Source organism: Anopheles aquasalis, chromosome X (assembly GCF_943734665.1).
Source record: "Anopheles aquasalis chromosome X, idAnoAquaMG_Q_19, whole genome shotgun sequence".
NCBI classification, from domain to species: Eukaryota; Metazoa; Arthropoda; class Insecta; order Diptera; family Culicidae; genus Anopheles; species Anopheles aquasalis.
Genome location: NC_064876.1, coordinates 5,610,004 through 5,636,669, shown reverse-complemented (window position 1 = coordinate 5,636,669; position 26,666 = coordinate 5,610,004). Strand labels below are relative to the sequence as shown.

Below are 26,666 nucleotides of genomic sequence, written 5' to 3'. Positions count from 1 at the left end.
ATCGGGGCTGGCAAGTTTGCTGTGGTTGCAGCATAAGGTTGCTGGGTCCAGCATAACCTAGCCACCGACTGATCCGGCGCGAGTGAAAGGTGTGCTCATACGGTGCGTGCCTATGTGCGCGCGCCTCTATGGCACGTAAAAGCCCTGCTGCTGCTGCTCACCCGCAAAAGGGCTGCACTAATGGCGACGCAGCGCCTGTTTTTTTGAGCGGCCCCGGGGCATATCGCGGCGGTTCGCGTAAACAAACCTTCGGATGGAACCTTTCACAACAAATAGCCCCATGCGATTCGACCTTCGACGAGACCAGTTCATCCTGGTTATCGCATCCTCGACAGCATCCCCCCCCCCCCCCCATCCCCCCCCCGGTTCGTCTGGTCTGCGCCCCTTCAGCGGTGCCTTTGATAAGCGGCAGGTTCGATAGACTAATCCAAAGTCAAATTCCGATTACGGCCCGCAAATATGTTTGGCCCAGTTCGACCGAAGTAAGGGAAGGGTGACGGTAGGTGGTAGTGGGGAGTGCATACTTCCGGGGTTTGCGTGTTTTGCGCATTTCGTGTGCGCAACGCACAACCACTACTTATTCGCGAGACGTGATTGCAAGAAGAATATGATGAAAAGACGATGGAAACCGAAGGGTTCAGCTTCCGCGAAAGGAAGAGGGTGTGTTCACCGCATTCAAGGACAATTTCGGCGCTGCGAAAAACCTGTTGCGTGTACCATCCAGCACGCTGGATCGATGAACCTGCACGCACCTTGACCACGACCAGCAGCTGCTGCACCGGCCATGTGGCCCGGCCGTCTGAGTCATCGAAGCCACCGAAATCCCGTTTCGAATTCGAGCTCGCATTTGTGAAAGGCCCGTGGCGCATTTGGTGGTGCCCAGGTGGTTCCTCTAAACCCTAATGCCACCCCCTACCCTACCAGAGAGAGGCCAGCTGTTGCTGCTGCTTGCTGCGCTTTAGGCGGAAACCCGCACCGGCGGGCACTACATATCCGCATGCCTGGCAGGTGGGAGGTACTTCGTACGGTGAGCGGGTGAGGAGGTTTAGGCCTGACGCCAGCTCTGGACAGCTTCGGTTAGCACGATCAGTCCGCGATCAGCGCGCAACCTGAACCCGTAGGGCGCCTTTGCGTAGCAAACGGCATTGCGAACCTACTCCCTGTTTGTGGCCAATCTGTGCATGTGTGTGTCCGTGTGTCCGTGTGTGTGAAACACTGCACTGGCGGGTCGTCCAGAGCGCCGGCAGCTGATAAACCCGGCTCGACCCCTCGACGTCTCCTTGATCGCGCACTGGTGACCACCGTCGAACACAACGGCCGCGCTCTAACCGCGCTCGAGTGCCCCCCCGGGGACCGAAGTCAAGGTCACGGTTGACTCTGCAGAGTTCACACTGCAAAGCAGCCCGCCGAGAGCAGAGGCTGCACCAGAACAGCGGATCTATACGCTCCGCAAACGCACCAACAGTGTGCAACGTGTTCTCTCTCTCTCGCGGTCTCTCTCCCCACCCTCAAAAGTTGGGTTGAAGATGCTCAGCGCCAACATAAGCACACCGTAGGCAGCTACATGTTAGATGCATGGTGAGCAAGAGCAAGAGAGGGAGGCAGGAAGAGAGAGTGAGAGAGAGAACAGGCGATCCCGCAGGACGATCGGCGAGCGCGGGTGCTAGCGCGCGCGAACCAGTGGTTCCTATAAAAGCCTGCAACCGGTACGGTACCACCGACCAGAGCCGTGTCTATGCTCCGCGTGATTAGGCATAGAAAAAGAGAGAGAGAGTGAGATACAGTTCTCGGCGTATCCAAGACTACACACCGCGTGTCTGATTACCACCGATCAACAATTAGTCGCAGTCTGGTTTCGTTTAAAATCGCACAGCAGCACCAGCAGCAGTAGCAGCACCATTGCCGCCCTAGTAACCGGCTTTCGTACCAATCACGCACAATCACCAACCGATCAAAAGTGTGATCCCAGTGCAGTGCAGCAAACGTTAGCAAGCAAGCAACGGCAACTGCAACGCAGACACATCCCATTGCGAAGACCACCACGAAGAGCACGTGGAAGCACCAGCGTAGCAGCAGCAGCAGCATACCGGTGCAGCATACCACCATTCACAACCATAAACGGTGCTGCGCCACGCCACGCAGGTGTGAAGGGCCCGTCGGGCTTCAGCCAGCACTATCAGTCGGATGAAATTCCAAACCATGTACCACACGCCGAGCGCACTGCTGGCACTACTGGTGTGGATGGCCGTGGTCGGGCTGTTCACGCTGACACGCACCACTGATGCTTCGCCCGTCCTGCTCGACAAGCTGTTTGGCTTTGCCGCGTACCAGCCCGCCTACTCCGGTGGTGGTTACGGTGGCAACCAGTACTACGGTTACTACGGTGGAGGTGGTGGTGGTGGTGGCGGTGGTGGGAGTGGACACACCGGCAGTGGGTTCGGTGGTACCCGGGCCACCAGTGCATCATCGCAGAAGCGGCAGGCGAAGGGGCGCGACTATAAGGACATCTGCCGGGTAGTGAATCCGGCTCCGTACGCCATGCCTGGCCGGGCACCGTATCCGGCGGCCCCCTTTTGTCCGTACTGAGTACAGTACCCGCCGCAGCGTTAGTGTTAGCAAAAATCGTCTTAGCCCTTAAGTGTAGCTACTACAGTAGAAGCGTGAAGCGTAGAGTACGAATTGATGATGAAGCGACGAAGGTTATCAGTAACAGCAGCAGCTGCAGCAAGTTGTGGCAGTGGTGTTTAGCGTTGGCAGCTAGGATTGCCCAACCCGTTGAACCTTGGGAGCCGTGTTAATGAGTGTAGCAGTATTAACGCGAGCAATAAAGAAGGCAGCCGTCGGCTGGTCGTTGATTAGATCTGAGAAGTTCGGAAACGCCATTTGCAAAGAAATAATAATAAAAAAAAATACCATCAAGCTAGTTGGTTGATTGCTGGTTGACTAGTTGGTTGGTAAGTTGGTTGACTAGTTGGTTGGTTGGATGCTGTCGGTTGCCTGTCGCACGTCCGTTACTTTCACAATCGGTTGAGTGTAGTTGGTTCCTTCCTACATCATGGGCACTTTGATGGCATTTTTCGGTGGCAAACGGTGGAACGTTCGATCCAAGTCGAATCCAACGATGCGGTAGGGGGGGGGGGGAGGGGGCGGGGTCCTGTGATATATCTATGCGGTATGCGAAATACCGTACCAGCGCAAGCGCTTCTCAATTTGTAATACAATATTTATACTTTAGCTTCGAGCTTAACAACGAATGCGCCAACTGCGCCGAGGGCGAATAGGGCACAGGAGGATGATTGCACAAATATGTGGGTGCTGCGGTGCGGTCAAAACAGTCGACGCCAGAGCACGTACAGCACGCAGGAGAAAAAGAGCAGCGCCCCGAAGAGGGTGAGCACGACATCGGATAGCTCCCTTCGGCTGTACTTCTCTAGCAGGCTCCGGGACTGTCGGATCGAGCCGGCCGTGTTGTGCAGCTCGTCGCGGGTCGCTTCCACCACGGCACTGGTGTGAATCAGCGTTTCCAGATTGGCTGCTGACCGTTGCGTGGTTTCGTGCAGCTGCTGCGTGATCGACAGCATCCGCTCGGTGACGTTCTCGTGCTGCATCAGCTGGGTGGCGGAGCGGTTCAGCATCGAGGTGCGGGTGCCCTTGCCCGCCCGCTGCCGCACCTCGCTTCCGTTCGGACTCAGCTGGAACAGCTCCTCCTTGTTCGCCTTCTCGATCTCGAGCATCGTGCTGATGTTTGCTTTCCGGAACTGCTGCAGCGTGCTGCGTGTGGTGGTGGGTGAAGAGTCAAGTAAGGCAACTTAATAAAGGGCACAGGAAGGAAAGCGAGAGAATCAACTCACTCGTGAAACTGCTTCCGCTGGCCCTCCACCTCATTGTATAGCGCTTCATCGCCGAGATCCCGTGCCATTATGTCCAGCCGCTCGATGCCCTTGCGCAGGTTGGCCAGCTTCTCCCGTCCTGCCTCATTCAGCACATTCAGCTCCTCCAGCGAACCGCGGAACGCTAACGTGTCCTAGAAACAGGGACAGAAGCGGGGGCATAAACAGATCGTTGGACTCTTCTCTTCCTCCCTCCGAGCTCACCTGTATGATGGCTTTGGCTTGCAGAGTGTTGTCCACGAGCTCCTGCCGGATGGCAGCGAGCGTGTAAACCGGCCGGTTCAACGACGACATGATTGGCAGATCACAGACAGGGGCCTGCTTTGGTGCAGGGAGACACGCAATGGAATGACTCAACACATACCCAGTGGGGCATGAATTGTTTAACTACTATCTTAATTTCAGCACAACACAAAACATGAAACTAACTAACGAAAATACACACAACTGCTACGCGGCCACGGAGGCAAATTGGGCATATGCGGTTCTGCAAGCGGCTTGCACTTTCCTGGCTTACCATTCCAACGGGAACCACGGCCAGAGTGCAGTTTGTCGTTCTAGGGCATGGAACAGAACAGAAATGTGAAAAAAAAAGATGTGTGACCCCCTTTTTACAGTGATCAGGAACGAGGAAAGAGTTTTTTACCGAAACAAAACCGCGACCAAAACAACCACGGAGGCAAGAGCGAATCGTGCAGAATGAGATAAAAAACTGCCCGAGATTTTTACGATTCGCGCAGCTTCTCTCACGAACCCCGTTGACACAGAACATTTTCTCCTGTTATGGGCTGGTGCAATAAGTTTTCTTTTTGAACGTAAAAGCTTAAGCCTGTGCCAGACGAAGCGTAAACAGCGGGCTATGCCTTCTACGTTGCATGGCATGTTGGATTTTTGGATGGTCGATTATGCTGAGGCTGTAACTAGTTACAGTTAACCGCTGTCATAGCTTAAAATGATGAAAAAACCTATATCTACAGCTCGAAACAAATTTATGCATAATTTTAGGGGTTAAATGTTTTGGCTATTTGGTTGGGGTAGGGGCGATAGAAGGAATGCATTTGGTATGTAATAACTTCTTTTCCTTCCCTCTTCCCACCCTGCAAGGTATTTTTAAGTTTCTCGCAGATCTGATCAGTTATATAAGCATTAAAAATTCCATTCAATTTTCTCCGAAAATTATGCAATTTTATGCATTATTTATTTTATTTTAAAATTATGCAGATATTAGGTTTTTGTCACATAAATAACTACTTTTCAATTGTCGAATTGGCTTCAAAATATATCAACGAGCGCCAAAAGAAGGCGTAAAAGGCCGCTTCAGCGCTCCTTCTGCCGAGTTCGGCGGACCTCAATCCGCATTCCTTGTTGTTCTTCCACACATAGCCGCTAGTTGCCACGTTTCAATGTCAAGGCCACGACGCCACCAGAAAGGGGGTCTGGGTGGGTGTGTGTATGCATTGTTGTCAGCTGTTTTGGTGTTTGTTTACAGAAGATTGCACCCCCGAAAACGAGCGGTTGCTGCTGTTGGTGATCGCCGCCGCGTAACCGATCGCGAAACGAAATTCGCACCGTGACACCGTCACGTATCGGCCCACGAGTACGCATCACGCTGCAAACCAGCCAGCCGACCGTGATTTATGTCGCGATTGATCGGCATCGGAGAGTTGTTATCATTGGCGCACGTGTGTGGCCCGCGCGCGCTCGTGGCGACTGATGATCGGCGAACAGCTGAGCGGAGCAGATACTTCCCACGCTCTGACCACCGGGCGGGTCCCTGTGTGTGTGTATGTGTGCGTGCAGCCACCCCCTCCCCCTTCCTACCTTTAACCAGACGCGTTTCTTTTCCTCTGGCTGCGGAGTGAACGCGTGGCGCTTACTGCGCTGCAAACTGCGGGGAGCTGAACGGGTTTCCCTTTCTCTCTCGCTCTCTCTCTCTCTCTTTGAATGCGACGCACCCCTTTCGTTGCTCTCGTTTGCTCCACCCACCCGTGCCTTCCACCTCTACCAATCTGGACTCCTATTATTGTAGTTTAGCAAGTTCGCCAACATCATCACCATCATCATCACCATCATCATCGTCACCAATCGGGCGCGCTAGGCTCGCGAACCCCCCTCGGCCACCCTCGGCGTGCGAATAGAGCGTTGAGCTTGTGGTCTAGTCCCCATCGGCATTCCGGTTGCCATTCCGTGACTGTCGCTCCGTGCATTCGGACCGCAAAATTGGCGCTACAGCTAGTGCTGTTGCTACTTCTGACCGCCGGTAAGTGTTCTTCCGTGTAGTGTGGATTGTGTGTCTGGTCTATAGTGTGCTGTGTTTGTTTGGAGAAAATAGCGGACTGCATCGGGCATTCCTTCTGCTCGTTAACTGCATCCCTCTGGCCTGGCTAATTCGCGTCAATTGAACTGATCTCGTTTAACTCTCCCTCTACTCTCTCTCTCTCTCTATCTCTCTGTTTTTGTGTTCTTTCCGAATCAGGTTTTTGGTGGCCTTCTAGAGGCGAGGGTGGCTTGCAGAGCCAAGTGGCCAACGTGACAACGAGATCGCGTTCGGTTTGCAAAGTCGCTCGCGAGGAAAGAGAAAGCGCTTTAGACGGAGAACGGGCAAGGACCACAGCTACACCTAAAACGTAGCACCATATCGTAAGCAATCATTGCAGCAGCAGCAACAACAACTACAACAACAACAACAACAACAACAACAACAACAACAACAAACAACAAAAAAGGGAAAGTCGCCCAAATCGCGCCAACTACAAGCTTGCCACGGGTCGGTTCCAGCAGCAGCAGCAGCAACGGAAACAGCCAGCCAGCCACAGCAGACAACATGTACATTGGTGGCGTGGAAGGGTAAGTGGCCTCATGCGTCATGTCTCTTATTTTTTGTTCTTCTTCTGCTGCCAAATTCCCCCGCCCCCACCCCCTTCTAAACACCGACGCGGACGGAGAAAATGCGGAAACCCGGCTGAGGTCGCGGCGCATGACGATGGCTACGTAGCAATCAACCGGCCACACTGGGGCCACCGCGTTAGCAGCGCGCGCAACCAAATTGGCTAGCCAGCGTTGGGCTTCACGTTGTGTAACATTACGTCTACACTGTTCCGCTGGATCACGGTGGCACCCACCTAACGGAGCCCACCCCCTCTGTCCACCCATCTAACTACGCAGAGCGCTGCCGAAAAGTGCTTTCGTAAGCGCATCCCGAGCACCGAATATGGGGAAAGAGAAAGAAAGAGAGAGCAGTCTGGAAAATTGCAAACATGGAAAAGCGTCACAGTGGTGTTGCATCACGCATACACATCCTGTAACCCCTTTTCAATGCCCAACGCAAGCAAAACAATCCCCGACACCAATACGCGGGACTACGCGGTCACCATGGCACGGTCCGGTTAGCAGCGGCGTGATCCTATTTCACTGTCAAGTGCACGTCTCCCATCTGTGATAACGCCCGGGCGAGAGCCACCGTCGCTAGCTCGACAATAGATGGGTTGGGCGCGGGCGAGGAAGATAAGCCCGCCACCGCAACACCGGCCCAACGTGCCCCCTAATGGCGTGCCCATTAAATTATCCCATCGATACCATCGATCGATGTGGTGGGACGCGGACGCGAAATGCCAGTGGCGGCGAGGCGCAAGGAGGAGGTCTAGTGGCTTCCAGGTGATGGACAGGTTCGCCTCTCTAGGCTGCCTACGCTGTGCTGTGAATAATTGATTTTTCGCATTTTCCATCATGATGGACGGCTCGATGCCGAAGGCCACGACCAGCTGACCGATGTGTGGTAACCAGCCCAGGCCGGCCGTACCAAATCCTTGGAGTTATATTTTGCAAACAACCATCCGGCCGGATTGGTGAGGCGGGTTAGGGTTAGGTCTGCTCCGGGACCATGGGATTAACCCTGAACGATCTTGCAGGCCACGGTTTCATCCCTTATCACGCACTCATACACACTCACATACACCCTCTCTCTGTCTCTCAAGTGTGTCAACAGTGTCGTCTTCACTGTCTGGGCGAGGTTGTCTGGCTTATCAGCTAGCCAATGGCGCGCGCATATTGCAACGATCAAGTGTACGGATTTGGTTGAGAGGCTCTCGGCTGTCCCGGGGAGCCCCACCCAGGTCTGGTGGTGCATCTTATCTTTTTCATTAATTAATTACGTGTCGTCCCACGCCGACGATCGATCGATCGCATGGGCAGGATGCAAATGCGAACCTTTATCTCTCCCCCTCGGCGAATTATGTGTTAATCGACTGTCGACTGATGGCACATCTCTCTTCTTTTTTTGCAGCGGCGCAACGCACTCGACGCTGGTTATCTGCGATGCGGCAGGTGCGGTTGTGGGACGGGCGAAGGGCCCGAGCACGAACCACTGGGCGGTTGGCATAGCGGGTGTCGCCGAACGGATTGCGGTGATGGTGCGGACCGCAAAGCAGGAGGCACAGATACCGGACGACCAGCAGCTGACCGCGATCGGGCTCTGCCTGAGCGGTGCCGAAGCGGACGATACGAACCGGGAACTGGAGGTGTACCTGCGGACGCACTATCCGACGGTGGCCGAGCGGTACGTCGTGTGTAGCGACACGATCGGAAGCATCCACGCGGTGTCACAGGTCGGCGGTATGGTCATCATCGCTGGCACCGGTTCGAATACGCTGCTGCGCAACCCGGACGGTAGCACGCACGGTTGCGGTGGCTGGGGACACATGATCGGCGACGAGGGTGGCGGTAGGTGTCTGACCGCCCAGGGCGGTGGGCGGACGCATCGCTTAAACCGTCACAATTGTTTCTTTCCCTTTTTTCTTTGCTTCCTCTCGCAGCTTGGTGGATCTCTCGCAACGCGATCAAGACCGTGTTTGACCATCTGGACAACCTGATGCCAAGCAAACTGCCGATCGATCGCGCGTGGAAGCTGATCCAGGAGCACTTTGGTGTGCGGACGCAGCACGATCTGCTCGACCATTGCTACGGGCGGTTCTGCAAGACGACCTACGCCGGTCTGTGTGCCAAGCTGGCGCGCTGTGCCTTAGAGGAGGCCGATCCGCTCTGTCGGGCACTGTTCGAGGAGGCCGGTGTGATGTTGGCCCGCTCCGTGTGCGCCCTTCAGCAGCGCATCTCGCCCGAGCTGCTGGACCATAGTGGCGAGCTCGGGGTCGTGTGTGTCGGTTCGGTTTGGTTAAGCTGGGAGCTGCTGCGGCCCGGCTTCGTACTCGAGCTGCACGATCGCCGCTTCCCGTACGATCTGCGGCTGCTGCGCCTGAAGACGACGATGGCAGTCGGGGCCGCCTACCTGGCGGCGGACACGTACGAGCTGCCGCTACCGCGCACCTACAGCGACAACTACGATGTGTTTTACACACACCGAGCGTCCGCCAGTACCAACGGCAACGGTGCCAATGGTAGCAAGTAGAGACGCGTTCGCGTTCGCGATGAAACGTGAAAATTGGCTATGAATTGGACATGTCCTTCACCCCCCCCCCCCCCCCTCCACCAGGTTCTATTTTTCAGGTTTCCTTATTGTACTGCTGATCTGCTGCTGCTTGTATTAGCACGTGACCAGTTGGGCTGTTACTGTTGAACTGCCACCGAGTGCTCCGCGAGCTTGAGTTTTTTGTGTTTTTGTCATAGAGAGAAAGAGAGAGAGAGAGAGAGAGAGAGAGAGAGAGAGAGAGAGAGAGAGAAAGAGAGAGAGAGGAAGAGAGATTAGACGTTAGGCTAGGCTAGGATAACGGATAGTTAGCGCAGAATCGCTGGCGATAACAGAGGAGACATATTTTGCTTGGGGGCCCCACCATTCCTATGGCTATGCCGTTTTTTTTGTCTCCATACACTCCCTATTTCCGGATTCTGTGTTTTGTACGTACGTTCGCACGTATAACGAACGAAAAGGCAGTATTGAATTGAAATGAAGAGGCAGCAGTAGCTGTTACTGTTTTGTTTAATGCAGATGAAAACAACTTCAATAAATACGACGTCCAGGGTATGAGGGAGGTCCTGGGTAAGGAGTTGTGCCGACGCCATCGCCTATCCTCATCGTTGCGTCACCGGCAGCACCTTCACGGTAAGCGTTTGGCCATCCCGAAAGACCGTAATGGTCAGCAGGGGCAGCTGCTGGGCAAGGATGTCATACACGTCGTTCGAGGATTTGATTTCCGTTCCGTTGATATGCGTGATGACGTCCCCCGGTGAGATACCGCCACTACGGGGACAGGGGGGGTTAGATGATCGTGAACGGGACGGCTTGCATAGTGTATGTGTCGAATAGTACCGAGAAGTATACTTACGCGTGTGCCGGCGAGCCACGGATCACCTTCCACACCAGAATGCCACTCCGCACGTTAGCGGGGAAGGTTGGGCTGCGGCGCTGCAGCTCACCAATAATGTCCGGCGTTAGCGTTAGCATCGTGATGCCGAGATACTGCTTCGATCGGCCCTTTGCCCGAGCACCCGTCTTCTCGCCGCCGGATTCGGTGATTCGCTTCAGGAACTCCTTGGCATGGTCGATCGGAATGGCGAAGCTAATGCCGGCCGTCACCTTCATACTGTTGATGCCGATCGCCTCGCCATCGAGGTTGACGAGCGGGCCACCCGAGTTGCCGAACGTGATGGCAGCGTCGGTCTGGATGTAGTTGATGTCCCGGCCCCGCAGCCCAATCTCCTCGGAGGCCCGGTGCGTCGAGCTGACGACACCGGCCGTCACGGTGTTGCTCAGGGCCAGTGGGCTCCCCAGCGCGATCACAAACTCGCCAACGCGCAGATCGCCCGAGCAGCCCATCCGGAGCGTCGGTAAACCACTGCACTGGATGCGTACGGTCGCCAGATCGGACCGCTGGTCGACGTGCTCCACCACGCCCGGAAAGGTGCGACCATCCTGTAACCGCACCGTCACGACCGTGTACGGTTGGCTCACGACTACGTGTGCGTTCGTCAGTATCAGCCCGTCCGGCTCAATGATGAACCCGGACCCGTTTGACACGGTCAGCGGCTCGCGGGTGTAGTAGTCGACGCGCTGCGTGTCCTTAATTTCGATGTACACGACGGCCGGTGCCGACACCTCGACGGCATCCGCGATAAAGTTCAGCTCCTGTCGCCGGCTACTCGCTGGTGGCGTCACCGTATCACCACTGCCACCGGGGGTCAGCCCGAGGGCCGAAACGCTCGGCAGCCCGAAGAACGCCTCGCAGTCCGAGGGCTGGCGGAGATGCGTGCGATGGTAGGTAAAGTACGAAAGCATCCCCAGCACAGCACCGGACACTGTGGCGATGCTTCTCGCTGCACTCCATCGGCTATCGCCATCGCCACGTTTGGACCTTGGGGTTTCCCAGCTGCGCTGATGCCGGTATCCACCGTGGTGGTGATAGTGCTGCTGCTGCTGCTGCTGCTGCTGCGTGGCACCCGGCAGGCTCACGGTGCACTGCGGATGGTAGCTTCCCCGCAACAACAGGTAACCGACACGTGTTCGGACTTGTGAGAGAAGCATACCTGTGCGAGCGACCATTTACAAACCAACCTCGATAAGAATGTGGCGCCACGGTGCCAAAATCCAAAGTGTCCTCCTCACAACCGCCAACGTACCTGTTGTGTTTTCTATTGTGGCGTGTTTTTGTTCTTTGTTGCGGTTGTTTACATTCGAAACGTCAGATCGAGGGACAACAACAACAACACAGTGCACACCGGGCGCAGAAACGTCTCGTCACGCACGGAGCACGGTAAATTAGCTAGCAGAGTAACCACCACACACAGATACGGATGTACGCGCAGTTGGTAACGGCAATCAACGGTAGACTTTGGACCCTCCACTTCCTTCAACCGTAAACCGCTGTTCGCTGTTAGGCAAGCAGTACAAGCATCGGCACAGATCTTTTTCGGTGTGTCCAGACAACGTAGCGCACGATGCAGCGCAACGTGCAAACCGTTCGCCGGATAAACGTACTCCAGCGTATCCTGGCCCACCAGCACCCGGCTGTCGCGTCGTGTACCGTGCGGCGTGCCGCCTCCAGCACCGCCAACGATGGAGCCACCATCGAGATCGGCGACGTAACGATGCAGGTGGAGGCACCCCGTCATCCGGAGCTGGTACCGACCGGGTACTACTACGGTGAGTTGAGCCGTGTTGCAACGGAGCGCCCCACTGCAATCCGGCTTGGCGTTCTTTCGTGTTTTTAGGGGCCGATGGGGGCACCGACAGTCACCTCTCGCAAACCCGGCTACACCATCTGCGGTGGATGTTGCAGAAGGATAAGCTGGGCCAGGATATGATGCTACTGGGGCGACCGGGCCGGTTGCGGCGCCATCTCGTGATGCAGTATGCCGAGCTGACGCGCCGCGAGGTCGAGTACGTGCTGCTGAACCGCGACACGACCGAGAGCGATCTGAAGCAGCGGCGCGAAATCCGGGACGGGACGGCGACCTACCACAACCAGGGTGCGGTCCGAGCCGCCACCGAGGGGCGCCTGCTCGTGATCGAGGGTGTGGAGAAGGCTGAGCGAAACGTGCTGCCGATCCTGAACAACCTGCTGGAGAACCGCGAGATGCACCTGGAGGATGGCCGGTTTCTCATCTCGGCCAAGAACTACGATTCGCTGCGGCAGGTAAAACTAGCACCCTGGCCACAGCCACACTTGGTATCCGATCCGACTTGAGATCTTATCCTCTCCACAGCGCTACGATCGGGAGCAGCTGGACCGGTGGGGACTGGTGCGCGTATCGGAGGAGTTCCGGGTGGTGGCACTCGGTCTCCCGGTGCCACGGTACCGGGGCGCACCGCTAGATCCACCGCTCCGTTCCCGCTTTCAAGCCCGGGACGTACCGGATCTGCCATACGTTGAGGTGCTGCTGGAGGCGAAGGAGCTGGCCGGTGGGCTCGCCCCTCCCGACGTTCTGACGCGTCTCGTTTCCTTTGCTTACGCTGTACAATCGGCCACGGCCGGTTCCCTGCCCGACTTCCCGATCGACAACCTACGCTACGCCGGGCTGCTGCTGCGCAACAACGGCTCGCTGACGGTTCACGAGCTGATCGAGCGGCTCTACCCGTACCGGGTGTTTCTGGAGAAGGAAGGTATCGGGCTGGTGGCCAGCTTGCTCGACTCACTCCAGATACCCGGTGGCCCCTTGAAGGATGGAACGCAGGGCGGGGATGGTGACCGCCGTGGGGTGTTACCGCCACTGACGGTTGCCTCGGTTGAACCGGCGGCCAACGATCCGGTGGGGCTGCTGCAGGTGTCGCTACAACCGCGCACCGGCGGTGGCACCCCGGTTACGGTGCAGGTGGCACGTGGCACACCAGGTGCATCGGTGGATCAGCGTGATCGCTATGTCCCAACCGCTTATCAGGCCGGTCTGCTGGCCGACCTACTGCAGACGATCGCCGTCGGTGACGTGTGCCTGGTGGGGCCGCGTGGTTGCGGCAAATCCGTGCTCGCCCAGCAGCTCTGCCTGACACTCGACCGGCAGCAGACGGAAACGATGGTCCTGTACCAGGATATGACGGCCCGCGATCTTCTGCAGAAGCGCACGACACGCCCGAACGGGGACACGGTGTGGCAGGACTCACCGCTGCTCGCGGCCGCCCTAGCTGGCCACGCGGTCATCCTCGATGGCATCCACCGGTTGCACCACAGTACGCTCGCCATCCTGCACCGGCTGGTGCACGATCGCGAGATGCAGCTGTACGATGGGCGCCGACTGCTGCACCACGAGCGCTACGATCGATTGGTGGCAGCGGAAGGTGGTTCGGGCGACCCGACTGCCACCAAGGCCACCGGTGAGCTACTGCGCATCCATCCCGGGTTCCGGATTATCGCACTGGCCGAACCGAACGGTCGCCGGGAGGCCGGGACCGGGTACGGTGGTACGGCCACCAGTTGGATCGCCCCGGAAACGCTCAATCTGTTTCTGTTCCACGAGGTGCGCGGGCTGAGCGAACGCGAAGAGCGTACACTGTTGGATACCCTGTACGGTCCGCTCGACGGAACGATGGAGCAGATCGTGGACCTAGCGCACCGTCTGCGCTCATCAGGGGACCCAGTGATGCGCACACTCTCGACCAACCTGTCCACGCGCCAGCTGCTCCGCATTGCTCGTCGGTTGCGCCAGTACGGGGAGCGGGCGGCCCAACGGAACGCGGCCGATATCGTGCACGCCACTTTTCTCAGCAAGTTCATGCCTAACCTAGCCCGGAACGTGCTCGAGTCGGCGATGGAGCGTACCGGCATTCGGCAGCAGGGCGGATCGGCGACAGGGGACGCAAACGACACCGCCGATCCGAAGACACCGTTGGTCGAGTTGCTGGAGGGTGGCTCGGTGTTGCGGCTCGGGCGCACCGTGGTACGCCGGTACGAGACGGAAGCCATCAGCAAGGTGCCCGACATCGTGTTCTACGATGTACCGCAGCACCTGCGGCTGATGGAGCGCCTGCTGCAGGACTTTCTGCTCGGCGAGCATCTGCTGCTGGTGGGCAACCAGGGTGTGGGCAAGAACAAGATCGCTGACCGGTTGCTGCAGCTGATGAACCGACCGCGCGAATACATCCAGCTGCACCGCGACACGACGGTCCAATCTCTGACGCAGCAAGCGACGGTGCGGGACGGGCGCATCGAGTACGAGGATTCGCCGCTGGTGAAGGCGGTCCGGGCTGGCCACGTGCTGGTGGTCGACGAGGCCGACAAGGCACCGATCCACGTGACCTGCATCCTCAAGACGCTCGTCGAAAACGGCGAGATGCTGCTGTCGGACGGTCGCCGAATCTGCCCACCGTCGGTGGCCACTAGTGCTGATGACCACCGGCTCATCCCAACGCACCCGGACTTCCGGCTGGTGGTGCTGGCCAACCGACCTGGGTTTCCCTTCCTCGGCAACGACTTTTTTTCGGCCCTCGGTGACCTCTTCTCCTGCCACGCGGTCGACAATCCGTCGCCAGACTCCGAGCTCTACCTGCTGCGGCAATACGGCCCGAGCGTTTCGCCGGCCCTCATCCGCCAGCTGGTCGATGCGTTTGCCGAGCTGCGCGATATGGCCGACGCTGGTACCCTGCACTATCCCTACTCGACCCGAGAGGTGGTCGCGATCGTGAAGCATCTCGAACGCTTCCCGAGCGATCCGCTGGCGGAGCTGATCGGCAACGTACTCGACCACGACCGGTACGCACCGGAAACGCTCGAGCAGGTGACCGCGGTACTGTTACGGCACGGACTCCCGATCGGAGAGTATGCGGAGGGCTGTGAGGCGGTTGCGGCCTTGCGCCGCCAGCGCCAACTCCAGCTGACCGTGCGTAGCCACAGCGGGAAGGGCGTGTCGGGACCGAAGCACGGTAAGGTCGACCCGAACAACGATCCGCACGTGGGTGGCAACACTTGGGCCGGTGGTACCGGGGGCCGCGATACGGCTGGGCTTGGTGGCAAGGGTGGACCATACCGGCTGGACGGGGGCCACCCGGTTCACCAGCTGTCGGATGCGGAGAAGGATGCGGTGCCAGAGTCGGTGAAGCAGGCGGCCCGCGAGATGAACCGGAAGGCGTTCGAGGAGAAGCTTCGCGAGATCCAGATGAGCCCGTACGAGCACAAGGTGTACGAGCAGTACAGTGAGCCGGTTCGGCGCCAGGTGCAGCAACTCCGCATCACGCTGCAGGCACTGCAGGCGAGGGCCCACGAGCGCCAGTGGCAGAAGCATCGCACGGCCGGCGAGCTTGACGATACCAAGCTGGTGGAGGGGATCACGGGCGAGCGGGCGATCTACAAGCAGCGGGCGGAACAGGAACCAGAACCAGGCCAACCTCAGGAGCGCCCGAAGCGGCTCAAGCTCGTCGTCGACGTGTCCGGGTCGATGTACCGTTTCAACGGGTACGACGGGCGGCTCGATCGGCAGCTCGAGGCGACCGCCATGGTGATGGAGGCGTTCGATGGGTTTGAGGCGAAGATCCGGTACGACATAGTCGGGCACAGTGGCGAAGCGGTCGTCATACCGTTCGTGACCGACAAGAACCCACCGAAGGACGACAAGCGCCGGCTCGAGACGCTCAAGATGATGCACGCACATTCGCAGTTCTGCTGGAGCGGTGATCATACGCTGGCCGCGACCGAACAGGCGGTCGACGAGATGGCTCACGAGGACTGCGACGAAGCGATCGTGATCGTGCTGAGCGATGCAAATCTGGCCCGGTACGGTATCTCGCCCCGGCGCCTCAACGAGGCGCTCGGCCGTCAGCTGCCCAAGGTGCGGGCACACGTCGTGTTCATTGGCAGCCTGGGCGATGAGGCGCAGATCGTCGCGAACGAGATGGCCGCCGATCGGGCCTTCGTTTGCATGAACCTGGACCAGCTGCCACAGATCATGCGGCAAATCTTTGCTTCCTCGCTGTTACACTAACACAGCCACGGATACTGCTGTATTTTGTACGGCAGCTACTACTACCTCGAGTTGACCCATTCCTCCCGTGCTAATCCTTGATTGTACATAACCTTCAGCCTTCATGTTTTAGACAATAAAAAGTGGCCAAGCCACCATGTAGCAGAAGTAAGGTACGTGTGTTCGTGATGGTAAAACTGAAAGAACTAAAACGACAATCGCAACCAAGCATGTCTGTGATAACACTTTTATTGATCTGGAGCTCCCTGTTTTAACCACTCCGTCGATCACATTTCATCGCATCTCATTGAGCCCTCTTTGTGGGCCCATCCATAGCACCGAACTACCGAGCGATTCCTACCTATACAAGGCTACAGGGGCAGACGAAGCCGTGAAGCCGGTGGACCCGCTGCTGATCCTTTCTCTGCGTCCGTGAATCCTTATACACAATCTCCGTTTCACACTAATTACCTATTCTGAAGCTCTTGTACGGCCCTTGGCTACCTTCGTTTACCTCCAATCTGCCCCTTCTCAAGGATTGTAGATTGAGAGATGAGGTGAGTGCATTTCTACATATGTACAATTCTCAAATTGGGGGCCCAGAGGCGAACCAACCATACCCAACACTGATCGTCCCTCGGGGGTGTCGTCGTAGAGAGGATTTCGCTTCGGGATCGACTTTCCGCTCTCGTTGCTTGAGTTCACTTTGTCTACTATAATACCTCTAAGCCAACATCCAAAATGATGCCTTTCTTCCCAGCTTGCCCTCACCTTCCATCCTCGTTCGTCCGTTCGCTCTATTGCTAGCCTATTTACACGTGTTTGTCGAAGGTCGATGTGGCGCTGGCGAACCTTCCAGTTTAGAGTACACACAGTAAAAGTTTAAGAGACGGTCAGAACATCCTACCTTCTGCGGCGTTTTGAGATGGAGCAAGTTGAGTGTGACAAACGAAAAAGCAAGTCGAAATAAACATAACCCGTACTAATATGTGTTACAAAACTCACTGCAGCGTGAAAATCAAGCGTACGTGGGAAAGGAAAATACTGTTGTAAAAAAGACAACACAAAGCCACAATTAAGGTTTTCGGTTGTTTGGTTTAGCGTGGAAAGGGAATGAAGGGACGGTTTCAGAACATAATAAACGCTAAATTGCAACAACTATAGTAGCAATGGTAGCCGTCGTCGGATTCGCGGGGTGATTAAATAATATATAAATATTCCTAAGAGCCATTATTGGGCCCAGATTGCTTTACGTGTTTCTCGACAGTCTTCTTCCTTCTCAGGCGGGGAAGGCTGTCTGTAGCGCTCTTCTTCGCTTTTACTATACTATACTCGGTTGCCAATCCTTCCGCATACGCATTTACTAAAAAAAAAAAACAAGTGGGAAAGGCGACGGTAAACGCTTACCGCTTTCCTAGGGAAGGTCGGCGTCGACCCGTAGGCCAATTGCGACGCCGGCAGCCCGTGCGAAGCCCGTGTTATCCCTGCGCTATCTATACTGAGCAACCCCGTACGAGTAACGAACTAACGGTAGCACAGAAATCTAGGGAATCGTACGATCAGCGGCGCTGTGCTCAGCCCGTATGGTCTAGACGAACAGTAGCCTTCCGTTGGCACTGGTGGCTGTGGCGGTGCCGGCGGCATTGTTGATGGTGGGATTGAATGTGGTCGGTAAACCTAGCGACGCAGCCGTCGCCGGCATCATGCCGTTGGTGCTGCTGGAGGTGGTCGTCGTGCCTGCTGCTGCCGTCGGCGTGGCATTGGTCGGGCCCCCGAGACCCCCCAGGAATGCCTCGTTCGCCGCCAGCAGCATATTCTGCGACGGTGCCATCGGAGGACCCTTGGCTGTGGGAAGCGGCTGATAACGCACCGTGTTGGCGGAGGAGGAGGAGGAGGCGTACGGTAGCAGAGTTTGGTGGCGACGGGCAAAGTACTTGGCACGGTTGTAGCACAGCACACCCAGCACGGCCACCATCATACCCAACACATTCACCCAGGTGACCGGATTGCCGAGGACGAACAGCGAGATGGCGATCACGAAGATACGCTTGCTCGCGCTCGCCACCGCGTACGTGAGTGGCGTCACCAGTGACAGCACGCTGAAGGCCAGGATGTTCTGCAGCCAGTTGAGTACGCCGTCGGTGAACAGCAGCGCTATCACACGGTAGTCGCCGGTTGTCTGTGGAAAGAGAGCGTAAGTTGGGGCAGGTGGCAGAGCGAGGGAGCTCTCATGACCGGATACGTACGATCGCCGGATGCTTCATCACGTTCCACAGATCGACGTAGCACCAGATCGGCAGGAACATGAAGAGGGCGAGCCGGCCAAGGATATGCAGCAGCCGTAGGTGGTGCACACCCGTCTCCTTCAGCACCTTCTTAGAGAAGATGTTCTGCAGTGAGAAGCCCATTGTGGCGGCAAGCGCACTCAGCAGTCCGATCACATCGAACGATAGCTCGGTCAGCGTGGCGATTCCGACCCCGACGATGATCGGTACCAACGACAGATAGACGGCCTTCGTCTGCCGCTCCCGCATGATCAGCCGCGACAGGATCACGGTAAACAGTGGCATCGTTGCCTTGACTACAAAGATAGAGAGAGAGAGAGCGAGAGCGAAGTAGATAACAAAGTTTAATTAGGAGGGAGGGAGAGGGTAGTCGGTACAGATGTGACAACGTGTCGGTTGTGGGCTGAAACGTTTCGTTTGTTGATTGTTGTGCAGCGGTAGCGCCGTTGATTGAGCTATCGGTTGATTGTCGGTCGCTCGGTAGCAGCCAGCTGCGGCAAATGCGTATTGCCCACCGTGGCAAGAGCGTCCGAGCCACGGCAGCAGCGGAGGAATGTAACACTTTCACTTTCACGCGGTTTCATCATCCGTTACGCGTGTTGCTTGTTTTTCGGCGGTTTTTTGGGGGCATGGTGGCGAATTGTGGCGCTTACCGGTGTGAGCGTAGGATACGGGCACCTTCCAGATCGAGATGTGCGAGGTGACGGAGGCGAGGAACTTGCCGAGGGCGAGCGGAACGATGAACTTCATGTAGTAGCGCCACGAGATGTCCACGTACTTCCGGACGCCCCACAGGTTGAAGAATGGGCCACTGTAGACGGTGATGCTGGTCAGCTGGATCATCGTGACCGTCATCGGGTACGGGAACACGTTCAGGATCATCTTGCCGATCACATTGTTGCTGCTCGACACCACGTACCACAGGACACACAAAAACACAACCGTGAGCGTTTGGCGGGTAGTGGTGGTGCTGCTGGTGGTGCCACCACCCGGATTCGTGATCGTCCCGGTGGCGGTCCCACCGTTGGCCGTTGTTTCTCCGGAACCGAGCAGCGGTGTACGGCCACCACCCGTCGCACTGTTCAGCCCACCGACCAGCGTCCCGATCGGGCGCTTGAGCAGTATCGCCATTTCCTTCCTCGTTGCGGTGCGCCTGGTGCTGTGGGCACGGGATGGGAGCGGGGAAACGCGGCCTGCTTACACACACACACACCGGAGCTACGGCGCCTTTTCGACGGGCGGCCACGGATCGTCCTCGTCGTTGTCGCCCTCGTCGTCGTCCTCGTCGTTGTCGCGCTGCTGCTGCTGCTGCTATGCTGCTGCTGGTGACGTGTAGGTCAAAGTGAATGTAAGAAGAGAAGAGAAGAAGAAGAGAGACGTCAAGTCATAGCATTTTTCTTGACGTTTTTCATGATGATTTTGTTTACATGTTGGCGATACGAAGGAAATCGAAGGAAAAGTTTCATGGTTTTATCAGGTAAAGTATGTGCTTTTCCGTGTTGATATGACTCATTTCCTTATTTTAGATTAAACGAGCAACCGTGCTGTGTCTAAAATGCGTGTGAGCAGGGTGCAGGAACGCTGGCTATCTCTGATCCTGGGACAAGAAGAAAGGGCCCAGATCCGGCTTCCACCCATAAGCGGTCACTCTCGGCTTCGACGATCGGTACGGGCAAAGAACGTTCCTGCTCGGAGTGAAATCGGATTGGACGCTACATAGTGGAAGCGTCTAGCGCAGGCAAACCGCCACTATCGATTGCAGGGGCACGTTACCGTTGCTTCGACCTGACCGGCAGCGGCATCAATGTGCTTGATGTATTTAACATCGACGTACACACGAAGAAACCGAGAAAAGAAATGTTCCCCCATTCGCGATACGGCCAGCTTCAGCCAGAAGATTCTAGGGAACGTCCTGCGGAAGGCCGTTTTCAACAACCGCGAGAATACGCGCAAATGCTGTGCAAATCGATCATCACCTCAAATCATTAAATACGCTGAACGAAAACCGTGAGCTCTTCGATCGAGGGATTGGCGGTAATGTGAAACCAACAACCGATTTGATGTCGGGAGAAAAGGAACGATGTGAGATTTGAAGAGCACCATTTGTGGGAAGTGCGCACGTGTAATTGATTCAGTGACCTATCGTAACCACAATGTGATATTGGACGCAAACCATCTATCCACAAACTTGCTCGAATAAAACGTCAACCATTACAGGATCACTAAAGTAAGATAACTATGTTAATGGCACTACTTCTTGCTTTTCCCGAGTGATACATCCACCTCGACCTCCAGTTCGACAGTCATTTTCTGCTGCTTTTCCACCATTTACTCCTCTTTCTTTCGCATCGTTTCCTTAACAATTGTTACTAGCTGGCGAGGTACGTGAGTACCGGCCCTGGAATCCGTGCGAATCCGGCAAGCCATTGCTGACCTCGGTCTTTGCGTTCTTGACTGCCCGTATCTCGCGCTCTTTTCGCATTCAAATCCGACGTCCACTGGTCCAGTTCTCTAGCATCAGCATCTAGCAGCACCTTTTCTCTTCCTGTTCGTGTGCTTCTTTTTATGCTAGGAAGTAGACTCCTGTAAAGAAGGGAGTATGAAAATGATTCGATGGGCAACAAATCCATCGGATGGGATCCATGCGGCCGTCTTTGAAGCCTTATCTACCGAGCATCATCCGTCTGTAGCGCCAAAACCATCATGATGAGACCCATTGTCGAGTAGACTAAATTAAAGATAATACAAGCATTTAATCATTCGACGATAGAAGACGATAAAGAGAAGGGGTTTCGAGTTGCCTTCGACTGTTGGTTCCGTCTCTTGCATTTGCTTTCCCGAGTCTCGAGTCCAAGCTAGATATTTACTGCACGGAAGCGGACGATCCGGATTTGAGCTGTCCTTCTGTTCGTTTCCGATGGTGGCTGGAAAGAGAAATCGATTCGCTGCGGCTGTTGCATGTTCCGGATTTGCGCTGTTGGCCGATTGGCCTAGCCGTAACAACAGGAGATGTGGAAGGAGAAATCGAACGTTAATGCAACAGATCCTTGCACCTGCAAGGAAGGACCTTGCCCACATCTAGGCGCATTCATCGTTTTGAGCAACATTCATGCGGGTTCAACTCGAATGACCTAAATGAGATTTGTTTAACTCCCTCCCTTTGCAAAAAGTTACAAAATATTTATCTTCTAATATTTTGTTAGCGATGAAGATATTGCGGTTTTCTACCGCCCATTCACACAGCGGTTTTTTCTGTTCTTTTGTGCTTTATTATAATTAAGCAACGATAGGCGATTCGATTTGCACAAAAACGATCAATCGTGGTTGCTTCAGGTTTGGCATCACAACGGAGAACAATAACATGGTGGGCAAACAACGGCAGCCGCGCTAACAGAACGGGCACGGGCCGAACTGGAAGGGAACTATATTAACTAGAATCTAATTACGCTACTGTCGACGGTCGCGCTAGTCGTACTTTCCGGTGCTGGTGCTGGCCATCGCGCGCATCACCTGCTCCTCGCGCACCAGGAGCTGGATCTTCTGCAGCGCCAGTATCAGGCTGATCAGGTTGATGGCGTACGTGCTGACACACACCAGACATAGGTCCTCCAGCACGAAGTACAGCAGGTAGGCAAGGTACAGCGACAATCCGTTCGCCAGCAGGATCAGGTAGCTGTTGAGCCGTGCAACGCGCACGTTATCACTGAAGCTCAGGCCGGCCACCACGAAGTAGAAGAAAATGCCGTAGAACCCGTTCGGTACATTGAGCGGAGACGCGGGACCGAACACCTTCCCCATGATGCCAAAACCGCGACCATAGCTGCGAGAAGACGAGATACAGAGAGAGAGTGAGAGAGTGAGAAGGTGAGAGAGTGATACATCAATCGATCCCGCACGAAGGTCAGCTAGAGGCGACCCCACCATATGGCCCCAGCCTGCCACCTACCTGGAGGTGAACACCTTGGTACAGCTGATCCGCTCGCTGATGTCACACATTGCCCGATAGTTCCGGTCCTGCTCGGCCCGCAATTCCACGTACGAGGTGTACAACGACAACAGGAACCCGACCGCGCTCAGGCACACCAGCCCCACTGTGTAGGAGCACTTGCTGCTGCTGCTGCTGCTGCTGACCATCCTGTTCTTTTAGTTGTACCGCGGGATTTGCTACAAAACCAGAAACCAGCGGGGCCCAAGCGATTTACCGGCGGCGTCTCTCTAGACACGCACGCACGAGGTGTATTACGGTCAATGAGTTTCTCGCTCTCTCGTTATCTGGCTCTCCTACTGGAATCAATCGCGGTTACTAGCGCTCACGCTGGCACGATGCTGCGCCTGATCCCATTATCACAACACACTATGGGCGCTGCAACGCTGCTGGTGGCCACTACCAGCCGGCATCGCTCTAATTATGTTTAAAACATAAATTTCCAGCACCTTCCATGCTACCATATTTAGCAAACATTTGGTATTTAGCGTGGTCCAATGGAAAGTCTCTCCTTTGTGTGTAACGTCGAAAGAGGAAAGGAAAGAGGAACGGGAACTACGATTTCCTGGTGTCTTCATTATAACGTTCTTTCGTTTCTATGTAAAGCGGGCGTCATTTTTTTTTGGGTAACTTCACTGCCCCATATGTGGCTAAAAATGGGATAACCAACATGATAATCTTCTGCACTACAGTTAAAACAGCATATCTTTTTCATTTTTGATTGAATTTAATTGAATAAAACCAAAAAATGTTCAGGAATTTCATAAAATTTTAGAATCAGTTTAGTTTTTTACGATATGTTACTTTTTGGATGAATTATGGTCTTGAAACTCCGTACAAGAAATCATCGCTCGCTGGCCGCAGGGTGCTTTGTGGCATTTTGACTCATTCTAGGAGACGCGTTCGCTCAAGCTGGTCAAAAGTATGCTATTTTTTTAGTTCCAACCTTGCTCTTCAAAATACTACAACCGAAGAAGTCCTGTACTTTTTACGGCCAAAGATATTGACAGCCAATGAGACATGGAAATGAAGTGAGGAACGTTCTGTTTTTGCCAATCTCATGTGTCGGTTGTTTTGAGGCAAGATACAAAGTCCTGTTACTATTCTCCAGGGCTTTCACATGAATTGTTTGTATTTCTAGGAGTGCAATGGACTTTTTAATAGCTTTGGCAGATGAATTTGTTGATTTATCTCGGATCCACCGAACAATAATGTGCGAAGAATGTGAAAAATGGCATGCTATGGCATCTCAACCCATTATCAACCCGGCTTATGCGTCCTGGTGGCCAACCGAGGGTGTAAATCATCAGCTGACTTCCCTGGCATCTAAACCCCATAATTTTTATTCTTTAAAAACTACATGATAACAAATGGTTCCTCATCGAAGAAAACCTATTTCAGAATTTCATCTCTTGCGGCCAAGCGAAGTAACTATTTTGTTGTAGGTATGAGGCAACGCAATGTCTAGAATTGGAAAGGCCTTTATTCAAAGCTCATTTTGAAGTATTGGTTGGGTGATTCGACCTGAAATTCATTCGTCTACATCATTTTGAGTGGTGCTGCGACGTGATTTTTTTTTCAATTTGCTTCATATCTTTTCGAACATTGGGTTTCCATGTTGGGGTTCTTTGCGATCGACTTTCAGAGCGTCGGGCAACTCTACCAGTATCCCAGTAACGAATTATGGTCCGAGATCCAAATTCACGGGGGATTAATTCACATTTAAATGCTGGAAGGGTTTAACGATACTCACTTGTGGTTTTGCTACCAAATAAAAAACAAAACAGATAGACACCCTTTGAATTTAACCACGAATATTTTATCTTTCTAATAACTTCCCGCTAAAACGCTAGTAAACAATATGATGAGCTATCGCTGGAATAAATCTGCCAGCTGTCGGACGAGTGGTTTAGAAATGGCAGCAGTTTGAACTTTTTGCCTCATCCTGTAAGTGTTCTTTTTGGTTTGAAAATAAATGGTTTTCGTTGAGCTAAAAATTCGACAAACCTAAGTTATGGACTTCCACTGTGTTGTGTAAAAATGTGCAAGCCATTAATGGTGTCGTACATCGGTTATGGTGATCACACAGCTTATTAGCAAACGGCATGCATGAGACGGTTTGCATTCCCCGGACAGAGCTGAGCAGGAATTCGATCAAGTGCCTGGAACTGTACCTCAACGCGTTCCAGTTCCGATCGCGTGTTGATGCGCTTTTAGCAATCCTCGGGTATTTCCCTCATCACCGCACTCGGATGTTTAGCAATCCTCGCAGTTTAGCAATCCTCGGGTATTTCCCTCAGCTTGCCTTTTTTAATTACGATAGAGACGAGAGGAGTTGTAGTTTCAGTCACATTTATTCATCACATTCAGAATTGCACGCACGAAGTGGGTTTCGCGAGAGGTTGCACGCACGAAGTGGGTTCGCGAAAGAGATAAACGTGTGGATTCGTTGAACGCCGAAATACAAAAAGCCAAGATTCAAGGATTCGCTTGAACAGGTGCGTCGCGCAGCCAGCGTTTATACGCGTGGCTTGGCTACCTGACCTGCGATCACCTTGGCGCGAGCTGCGATCGCTACAGTACTCCCCCCTTAGTCGGGACCGCTGGAGTGGTCCAGACGATACTGGCGTGAGAGCGTAATGCTGCAATGATGCTCGGAAGTCCGTCAATCCTGGTGGTGCTACACGTTGCTGGGTCCTGGAGGCGCCGGAGTGTGACGGCGTGACCGCTCCAGGAGCGCCGGCTCGTTGCGGCGGCTTTGCTGAGGGCTGCGTGTTGTAGCGTCGACATCGACGTTTGACCATAGGAACCGTAGTGTGGTTCGCAACGATCGCGGGCCGGTCCACGATTGGTGGAAGGAATCGGTGTAGATCAGGAGATGCTGGCTTGTCGCGGTGGTCTGCTACTGGGCGTAGGCTCGTGTGACGTCTTGGTTGCGGTGGAGCCTGTTACCAACGTGGGCCGCCAGGCGTTGTGGCGAGGCCGGTTGCGTAACGTGGGGCTGTCGATCGCTGGCAGCAAGCTCACCCAGCCTGTACCGGACAGAGAGTATGGTCCGAGGCTGCAAGTGGCTTCTGTTTGGAAAGGGACGTCTTCGATGCCGTTGTTGTTGTTGCGTTGCCGGAGCTGGTGGTTCCCGTTAGCGGTAGCGCAGGGGAATCGTGACTCGCCGCTGTGATCGGGTGACGGTCGGTGCGGGTGCCTGTTGGAGTGCTCCGGTAGGTGTCGATGGGCCGGTTATTTGCGGTGTGTAGCAAGGCTTGAGCCGGTCCACCGAAATGTTGGTCGCCCTGCCATTTACTAGGACACGGAAGAATTTTGCCTGCCGTTCCAAGACTTCGTGGGGACCGTGATAGGGTGGCGTTAGCGCAGGTCTCACGGAGTCGTCGCGGACGAAGACGTGGGTGCACGTGTGGAGATCCGCGTGGATGAAGGCTCTTGTCGTGTTTCCATGCCATGCCGTGGCCGTTGGCTGGATCTTCGCCATGCTGTTTCGGAGTTCTTTGACGAAATCCGACTGCGCTGGCTGTGTCGCAGGATGCTCAGACAGGAACTCGCCCGGGATGCGCAGGGTCGTGCCGTACACCAATTCTGCCGGTGAGGACTTGATGTCGTCCTTGAACGTAGTCCGGAGCCCAAGTAGAATTAGTGGTAGGTGTTCCGACCAGTGGCTGGTGTCCTTGCACATGATGGATGCTTTCAGCGTGCGGTGCCATCTCTCAATCAAGCCGTTGGCTTGAGGATGGTAGGGAGTTGTTCGCAAGTGTCTACTGCCAAGGGTTCGAGCTAACTCGGCAAAGAGTGACGACTCGAATTGGCGTCCTTGGTCAGTAGTGATAGCGGCTGGGACTCCGAACCGCGAGATCCAACCGGAAACGAGTGTTGAGGCTACTGTGGTGGCAGTTATGTCTGTAATCGGGATCGCTTCGGGCCATCGGGTAAACCTGTCTATGATGGTCAGACAGTACCGATACCCTTGGCTTGGTGGAAGTGGACCCACGATGTCGACGTTGAGGTGTGCGAAACGGGTGTCGGTTGCGGGGTAACGCACGAGCGGGCTGTGGTTGTGCCGACCGACCTTGGAGCGCTGGCAGCTGATACAGTTCCTTGCGAACGTGATGCTATCCTTGTTGATGCCGGGCCAAACGAATCTCTGTGTCATCAGCTTGGCGA

General features: G+C 55.0%; 7 protein-coding genes across 9 annotated transcripts; 3 read left to right on the top strand and 4 right to left on the bottom strand.

Annotated features, from left to right (window-relative positions):
- Nucleotides 1-1,429: 1,429 nt before the first annotated feature.
- Nucleotides 1,430-2,915, top strand: LOC126579200 (uncharacterized). The gene has a single exon (XM_050242624.1). The coding sequence runs from the start codon at nt 2,185-2,187 to the stop codon at nt 2,584-2,586; it is 402 nt and encodes a 133-aa protein (XP_050098581.1). The 5' UTR covers nt 1,430-2,184; the 3' UTR covers nt 2,587-2,915.
- Nucleotides 2,916-3,208: 293 nt separating this feature from the next.
- On the bottom strand, nt 3,209-4,583 carry LOC126578277 (uncharacterized). Of its 2 annotated transcripts, XM_050240806.1 has the most exons (4): nt 4,537-4,583; nt 4,095-4,447; nt 3,852-4,024; nt 3,209-3,771 (listed from the first exon to the last, which is right to left on the bottom strand). In XM_050240806.1, the coding sequence occupies exons 2-4, from the start codon at nt 4,182-4,184 to the stop codon at nt 3,327-3,329; spliced, it is 708 nt and encodes a 235-aa protein (XP_050096763.1). In that variant the 5' UTR covers nt 4,185-4,447; nt 4,537-4,583; the 3' UTR covers nt 3,209-3,326. The 2 variants fall into 2 exon arrangements, with proteins under 2 accessions (XP_050096763.1, XP_050096679.1); XM_050240722.1 differs by lacking the exon at nt 4,537-4,583 and having other exon boundaries at nt 4,095-4,528.
- A 1,180-nt stretch (nt 4,584-5,763) lies between these two features.
- Nucleotides 5,764-9,886, top strand: LOC126580802 (N-acetyl-D-glucosamine kinase). The gene is made up of 4 exons (XM_050244069.1): nt 5,764-6,150; nt 6,367-6,737; nt 8,173-8,609; nt 8,702-9,886. The coding sequence occupies exons 2-4, from the start codon at nt 6,715-6,717 to the stop codon at nt 9,289-9,291; spliced, it is 1,050 nt and encodes a 349-aa protein (XP_050100026.1). The 5' UTR covers nt 5,764-6,150; nt 6,367-6,714; the 3' UTR covers nt 9,292-9,886.
- LOC126580789 (serine protease HTRA2, mitochondrial) lies at nt 9,526-11,516 on the bottom strand. Of its 2 annotated transcripts, XM_050244057.1 has the most exons (3): nt 11,457-11,481; nt 10,166-11,363; nt 9,526-10,080 (listed from the first exon to the last, which is right to left on the bottom strand). In XM_050244057.1, exons 2-3 carry the CDS (start codon nt 11,359-11,361, stop codon nt 9,912-9,914), a joined length of 1,365 nt encoding a protein of 454 aa, XP_050100014.1. In that variant the 5' UTR covers nt 11,362-11,363; nt 11,457-11,481; the 3' UTR covers nt 9,526-9,911. The 2 variants fall into 2 exon arrangements, with proteins under 2 accessions (XP_050100014.1, XP_050100005.1); XM_050244048.1 differs by having other exon boundaries at nt 10,166-11,516.
- A 51-nt stretch (nt 11,517-11,567) lies between these two features.
- On the top strand, nt 11,568-16,395 carry LOC126581108 (von Willebrand factor A domain-containing protein 8). Its single transcript, XM_050244561.1, has 3 exons — nt 11,568-11,979; nt 12,048-12,472; nt 12,543-16,395. The coding sequence occupies exons 1-3, from the start codon at nt 11,775-11,777 to the stop codon at nt 16,242-16,244; spliced, it is 4,332 nt and encodes a 1,443-aa protein (XP_050100518.1). The 5' UTR covers nt 11,568-11,774; the 3' UTR covers nt 16,245-16,395.
- Nucleotides 16,396-16,456: 61 nt separating this feature from the next.
- LOC126581726 (solute carrier family 35 member E1 homolog) lies at nt 16,457-19,803 on the bottom strand. Its single transcript, XM_050245583.1, has 3 exons — nt 19,162-19,803; nt 18,470-18,804; nt 16,457-18,402 (listed from the first exon to the last, which is right to left on the bottom strand). Exons 1-3 carry the CDS (start codon nt 19,637-19,639, stop codon nt 17,812-17,814), a joined length of 1,404 nt encoding a protein of 467 aa, XP_050101540.1. The 5' UTR covers nt 19,640-19,803; the 3' UTR covers nt 16,457-17,811.
- A 1,957-nt stretch (nt 19,804-21,760) lies between these two features.
- On the bottom strand, nt 21,761-22,798 carry LOC126580746 (vitamin K epoxide reductase complex subunit 1). Its single transcript, XM_050243985.1, has 2 exons — nt 22,455-22,798; nt 21,761-22,328 (listed from the first exon to the last, which is right to left on the bottom strand). The coding sequence occupies exons 1-2, from the start codon at nt 22,640-22,642 to the stop codon at nt 21,974-21,976; spliced, it is 543 nt and encodes a 180-aa protein (XP_050099942.1). The 5' UTR covers nt 22,643-22,798; the 3' UTR covers nt 21,761-21,973.
- Nucleotides 22,799-26,666: the final 3,868 nt, after the last annotated feature.

What these genes read in the sequence shown, in the direction of transcription:
- LOC126579200 (XM_050242624.1), top strand. Translation starts at nt 2,185, where the DNA reads ATGAAATTCCAAACCATGTACCACACGCCGAGCGCACTGCTGGCACTA.
- LOC126578277 (XM_050240806.1), bottom strand. Translation starts at nt 4,184, where the DNA reads ATGTCGTCGTTGAACCGGCCGGTTTACACGCTCGCTGCCATCCGGCAG. An exon ending in AAGCCAAAGCCATCATACAG is followed by an intron (nt 4,025 to 4,094) that starts GTGAGCTCGGAG and finishes CCCTGTTTCTAG; the next exon opens with GACACGTTAGCGTTCCGCGG. An exon ending in CAGCGGAAGCAGTTTCACGA is followed by an intron (nt 3,772 to 3,851) that starts GTGAGTTGATTC and finishes CACCACACGCAG; the next exon opens with CACGCTGCAGCAGTTCCGGA.
- LOC126580802 (XM_050244069.1), top strand. Translation starts at nt 6,715, where the DNA reads ATGTACATTGGTGGCGTGGAAGG. An exon ending in TACATTGGTGGCGTGGAAGG is followed by an intron (nt 6,738 to 8,172) that starts GTAAGTGGCCTC and finishes CTTTTTTTGCAG; the next exon opens with CGGCGCAACGCACTCGACGC. An exon ending in GATCGGCGACGAGGGTGGCG is followed by an intron (nt 8,610 to 8,701) that starts GTAGGTGTCTGA and finishes TTCCTCTCGCAG; the next exon opens with CTTGGTGGATCTCTCGCAAC.
- LOC126580789 (XM_050244048.1), bottom strand. Translation starts at nt 11,379, where the DNA reads ATGGTCGCTCGCACAGGTATGCTTCTCTCACAAGTCCGAACACGTGTC. An exon ending in CGTGGCTCGCCGGCACACGC is followed by an intron (nt 10,081 to 10,165) that starts GTAAGTATACTT and finishes CTGTCCCCGTAG; the next exon opens with TGGCGGTATCTCACCGGGGG.
- LOC126581108 (XM_050244561.1), top strand. Translation starts at nt 11,775, where the DNA reads ATGCAGCGCAACGTGCAAACCGTTCGCCGGATAAACGTACTCCAGCGT. An exon ending in ACCGACCGGGTACTACTACG is followed by an intron (nt 11,980 to 12,047) that starts GTGAGTTGAGCC and finishes TCGTGTTTTTAG; the next exon opens with GGGCCGATGGGGGCACCGAC. An exon ending in ACTACGATTCGCTGCGGCAG is followed by an intron (nt 12,473 to 12,542) that starts GTAAAACTAGCA and finishes TCCTCTCCACAG; the next exon opens with CGCTACGATCGGGAGCAGCT.
- LOC126581726 (XM_050245583.1), bottom strand. Translation starts at nt 19,639, where the DNA reads ATGGCGATACTGCTCAAGCGCCCGATCGGGACGCTGGTCGGTGGGCTG. An exon ending in CGTATCCTACGCTCACACCG is followed by an intron (nt 18,805 to 19,161) that starts GTAAGCGCCACA and finishes CTATCTTTGTAG; the next exon opens with TCAAGGCAACGATGCCACTG. An exon ending in TGATGAAGCATCCGGCGATC is followed by an intron (nt 18,403 to 18,469) that starts GTACGTATCCGG and finishes CTCTTTCCACAG; the next exon opens with ACAACCGGCGACTACCGTGT.
- LOC126580746 (XM_050243985.1), bottom strand. Translation starts at nt 22,642, where the DNA reads ATGGTCAGCAGCAGCAGCAGCAGCAGCAAGTGCTCCTACACAGTGGGG. An exon ending in ACCAAGGTGTTCACCTCCAG is followed by an intron (nt 22,329 to 22,454) that starts GTAGGTGGCAGG and finishes GTCTTCTCGCAG; the next exon opens with CTATGGTCGCGGTTTTGGCA.